The sequence below is a fragment of the Myotis brandtii genome, unplaced genomic scaffold, assembly GCF_000412655.1.
Source record: "Myotis brandtii unplaced genomic scaffold, ASM41265v1 scaffold17, whole genome shotgun sequence".
Classification (NCBI taxonomy): domain Eukaryota; kingdom Metazoa; phylum Chordata; class Mammalia; order Chiroptera; family Vespertilionidae; genus Myotis; species Myotis brandtii.
The window spans coordinates 2949985-2955575 of NW_005356259.1; the positions used below are offsets into that span (position 1 = coordinate 2949985).

The window sequence follows — 5591 nt, forward strand, 5'->3', positions numbered from 1 at the left end:
GCCTAAATCTATTTGGTATTTGTTTTAAAAAATCAGTTGACAGTGTTACTCAGGATAACACAGCCCTTCACCACCAAAAGTCACTTCATTCAGAAGTCACAGCTGAAAAACTAAAAAACCAGTTTGGAGTGGACAGTATGCCGTTGCTATTACAAAATCAGTTCAATGTAAAATGTTTCAGCTATCGCGGAAAGTGCTCTATAGCAGATGTTCTGAAGAAGAGGAAGAATTTGCTTTACCTAAATCTATTTGGTATTTGTTTTAAAAAAATCAATTGACAGTGTTACTCAGGATAAACACAGCCCTTCACCACCAAAAAGTCACTTCATTCAGAAGTCACAGCTGAAAAACTAAAAAACCAGTTTGGACCTTTTAAATTTAGTTAAATTTATCATCATGTCCCTGAGTCTTTTTCCACCACTACTTTCTAGCTGTAAGAATTTTAAAATTAAATTATTTTTTAACTTATAAAAATTTAACTTAGGACATGTTCATGGTGAAATTTTATTGGCCTTCACTGCAGTCCTGTATACACATATAGAAAACAAGCTATGGAGCTGTCATTGCCAGGCAACCAGAAATAGTTATTAGCAGAAAAAAATTGCTAAAGCTAATGTGACCATTTTCCTCCTTCCTCGGCTTCTCTGCGTGAGCGGGTCGAGCCCAGGCACGAGGACTCGCTTAGTTACGCCTTATTTAACTTGGCCAGCTGGAGGGCGTTGTGTCAGCCTGAATGAGAGCCCCCTGGGGCTGTCAGAGTGTGCAGGGGAGTGGTAAGTTCCGAAGACTCCTTGGGACCCTGAGAAATTCACCTATCAGTTCCCTGCTTCCAGCAGGAGCACTTGGCACATTTTCCATCTGTTCCCTCGTTAGTCTGCTCACAGCATGCTGGGATCAAAGGAGGCTATTTTTTAAAAAAAGGCCTGTAGATATATAATGCTATCATTTTTGCACTTTTTTCTAATAGTCACAGCAAAATGTGATTTAGACTTGAGATAATGCAATTGTGTCATTCAGGCATAGGAAATGAAAGCCTTTAAGAAAGTGGAAACTATCAATTTTTCCTTTTATACTAGACCAAATATGGCTTCTTGATCATTACATGTATGTATCTATTATTTAGCTGATCCAAGTTAGGGTATATAAAATCAAAATAATTTTTCAGTGAAATAAGATTGCTTAACATATTATATTTTTGTTTTCAGGAAGGACTAAGGATGCTTATTTCAAGAGATCTAGACTGTACCAATACCATGTATGTCCAGTTTTCACTTAGATTTATAGCAAAAGGTAAGTCATTTCTATGGGTATGATTTTATTATTTCCCTTCAAGAAAATTCTCCCATGCACAATTCCTTATCCACAAAGAAATAATGTATTTGAGGTCCATAAATTTTATCATATGGAAGAGCTAACATAAATTTAAGTACATAAAGGTTAACAAATGTTCTTCTATAATGAAATTCAGCTTGATATAAGGTAAGATTACTGATTTTATAATAATTGCACATAGCTATAATAATCATACTAGTTCTGTGGTAGTTAAATTTATCATCATGTCCCTGAGTCTTTTTCCACCACTACTTTCTAGCTGTAAGAATTTTAAAATTAAAAATTTTTAACTCATAGAAATTTTGGATTTTCTTTTACATATGTGAATTCAAAAAAACAAACTCTTTTGTCATTCTGAGATTTCATATTAACTAAGTAACTTTCTTGACAAATAATGCCAATTATATATAACAAATTTTCAAATAGATTTTTATTTGTATCCTGAGATTTAAATGTTTAATCCTCTGTAAACTTGGGATGCCAATAGAATTTTTAAAAAGTTTATGTAATATTTCCTAAATGAAAACACAAAGATATGTCTATAGCTGGAAAGAGGAGATACTATTGTATGAAAATCCAAAATTTGTTGTGTTTTTTTGAGATATATTCATACAGAAAATTCAACCTGTCAATACTTTAAGTTGCCTCTGAAGTATTTGGACTGCAAAACCTCTATGTGAATATAAGTCAGCTTATGCAGTGATGCCAAAAGACTAGTCTACGAGCAGACTGTTTCCCCGTTTTAGCACAGAATGTCTTATGCTTGTGTTTTCTTCTTTCTAGGTACTCCAGAGAGGTCTCACTCTATTCTATTACAATTCTCTGTCAATGGGGGAATCACTTGGCACCTGATGGATGAGTTTTATTTCCCTCAAATGACCAACATACTTTTCATTAATGTTCCCTTGCCATACACCGCCCAAACCAATGCTACAAGATTCAGACTCTGGCAGCCTTATAATAACGGTAAAAATGCACATGTTTTCTTATGATCAGCACTGACTGTGTCATGTTAACACGTTTGTTTCTAAAGTGGGAGGAAGTGTTTATCAACTGAGTAGCTTAGCTATTCATCACACACATTTCACATGCTTCACTTTTGAGGAGTCTCAATTAATATTTATATATATATCTTTATCATCTCTTCATATTTGATTCATAAATTCTCTTGATGATGAAAATATAACTGAATCTTGTCATAGGTCTAAGGTTTTTAAAAAATAATCCAACATTACCATTAGGCACTCATCAATTGTAACTACGTTTTTTGCTGAATTCATTTAGGAACACATAGTTCTTCTGAGTGTGGCATTTCATTAGCGAGATAGAACATTATAGCAAAATGCCATGACAAAGTGAGAGGGCTTACACCAAGCAGATAGTGCCTTAGATAAAATATTCTTATCACATACACTTGTTTCAGTTGAAAAGGCAAAGTGAATGTATAATTTAATAGCATTTTCAAATGGTCAAAGAAAATGATTTTACAAATTTTTAATGTTTTATTGCATCCTATATTTCTATTAACTGCTGATTATAAAGGACCAGACTCTGCCAAATTATGCATTTAATGGTCTATGTAAGCATGGAAATACCACATTAAGCAGATTCTTTGCAGAGGTAACACAGAAATAAATAAGAAAAATGTACTGCCATCTCTAAAATTTAACCTGAGCATTTCCTTTATAACTAATAAGTCAAAATAAATACTTTTAATTTGTTGTGAAGAGAAAACTTAATCTTTTATGTTTTTTACCTTTTATATTTATGTTAAATATAATCTTTTCTATTTGGACCAAATAAAAATTCACAAAGGAATGCAACCAGTTTCACAGTCCAAAGGATATTGTCTTTGTGTTGTGTTTGGAATGCTTACCTGGTTTTTCTTTATTGTTTTCACCAACTGCTTCCAAAATGAAGGAGAGAGAGAACCATTTAAATCATCAGGTTACTCCTACAGGCTCCTGTTTAAAAGTACTTTTTTATATTTTGTAAGAATTGTACTAAAAATAGGAACCTGTGAAAAAGCAACCTTGGGAAATCTTGACGTTTCTGCTTGGCCTGGTCTTTATCTTGTTTTCAATTCAATGTAAACAGTGCTTTGCAAAAGTAGCTTTGGTTTGCCTTTCTTATCTACTTAGTAATATCTTCCCTACACACCCAGCCTAAGCCATGAATCAAATTCTATAACAGCCTAAGGAGTGATTTTACTAGTTTTCTGGGTATTTCCGCATATCTTTAAATAAACAGATGTTTTGAAAATCATTAAGAAAAAATAAAGTATATAACAGTATTTTCTTCTGCATAGTTTTTAACAATTAAGTAAAATTATGCATCAGGCAGTGTTTTAATAGCCATGATCCTTCTGCCTGACAAAAGCATGATGCTAAACCATGGGTTAACTCTAAAATCATGAACTGCTTCTTGAATAGACTAGTTAGTATAGCTCTGTTCTAAGTCTGAAGGTTGACTGCCCATCCTCACAGATCCATACATCTTATATATTCCCTGAAACCATGAAAACAAACTCAAAGCTCACTCTTGTCACTGGTACGGTTAGTAGCACCACTATGACAAAAAAGGCAGCACACTTTCACAAGCTGTTTGTCACATCTTTCTTGAATTAATAAGGCTGTTCCATCCTGTGTCGATTTAATATGATTGAAAGCTTAATTTGTTTTATACTGTCACTATAATCACTGTAAACACAGTGTTATATAATAGTTAGTGTTTCATTGCCAAGGCATATGTTTAACCTGTTGTTACTGAGTCCCTCTGTCCTTGACTTTCTTCCATGAGCAAAATGTCCTTCTGATTTTCAACATTGGAAAAACTTGCTTTCTCCAAAAATGCCTTAGGTAAGAAAGAAGAAATCTGGATCATTGATGACTTCATTATTGATGGAAATAATTTAAACAACCCTGTGATGCTTCTGGATACATTTGACTTTGGGCCCAGAGAAGACAATTGGTTTTTCTATCCTGGTGGTAACATTGGTCTTTATTGCCCATATTCTTCAAAGGGAGCGCCGTAAGTATTTAATTCAGAAACTAAAAATAAAACCACTGCTCTCTACAAATCACAATGAACTTTCGCCTAAACGGATTCCTTGTTGTTGTTTTGTATGACAGTGAGGAAGATTCAGCTATGGTGTTCGTTTCAAATGAAGTCGGTGAGCATTCCATTACCACCCGCGACCTCAGCGTGAATGAGAACACCATCATACAATTTGAGGTACTTGGCTTTGTTCTACCAGAAATGCTTTACATTTTATCATGAACAAAACCTAGGAACAAAGAGGAAAATCTCAGATAATTTCATGCATTATGGCTTTCCATTTTTATACAAGGACAAAACAGGTTTTACATCGTAACTCATTTTTATTAGCAGAACGAATTGTCATACTAAGGTTTATTTCTGAATTTTTGTCCTTTACTTATGACATAATCTCCCACCTTCTAAAATGGGAAGTTGTTGAAATAAATTATTTTAAACATTATAAGTATAAAAAGGACCATACTCTTCTAGTATTATTATTTTCATAATTGTTATGTGTTACTTAGGACCCAAGTCAATGTAACTATAGCCTATATAATGCCAGCACATATATGTAATATTTACCATGGTGTCATGAATTTTACGGATAAAATAATACTGCACTGTTTTTATAATTTCAAATATATTTTCTCTGTGTATTTCATGAATATTCATGAACTCTATTTTTCAATAAAGTAATTAATAATGTAATTTTTAAAACCTTTATTATTTCAAAAACTTAGATAAAATTAACAGAACCAAAGGTGCATTATGCCAGGCTTCAGTAGTACTAACCTCCAAAGATACTTGTGTCATATCATTGGGCAGACTTTCTTAAAATAGTGTCTAATTGCATCAACACAGTTTTGAATATTTGCTTTAGATTAACTCTCTGTAGTCTCTAAATTAGAGGTATCCCTTACATTTTAAAAGTCAGGAACCAAATGATGCCTTGGTGAAGAAATTATTCTGTATTTACTCTAAATTTTCAGTTAGGTTTTCTAATTTTAAGTTACTTATATGACTTTCTGTTATATTTTCTAAATTTTATGCTTTAAATATTAATAAAAGAGTTCTGTTATCAAAAGACTCCAAGTAGAAACAAATGCCTATAGTTAAAAAGGTTATCAAATCTCAATAGTTTATTCACCAGAGGTAAGAGGAATAAGTTCAACAATAATCAATAAGTTAAGCAAATATAGATATAAATATATCCTGTTGCT

At 32.8% G+C, this 5591-nt stretch overlaps 1 protein-coding gene across 1 annotated transcript in view; it reads left to right on the forward strand.

Moving 5' to 3' along the window:
* The window catches only part of RELN (reelin), a 475654-nt gene that overhangs the window by 401051 nt on the left and 69012 nt on the right, over window positions 1–5591 (forward strand). Inside the window, exons 42-45 of the mRNA XM_005862985.2 lie at window positions 1206–1290; window positions 2116–2298; window positions 4191–4362; window positions 4464–4566. Of these exons, the coding sequence (XP_005863047.1) occupies window positions 1206–1290; window positions 2116–2298; window positions 4191–4362; window positions 4464–4566 (543 nt within the window). The remainder of the gene's footprint in view (window positions 1–1205; window positions 1291–2115; window positions 2299–4190; window positions 4363–4463; window positions 4567–5591) is intronic.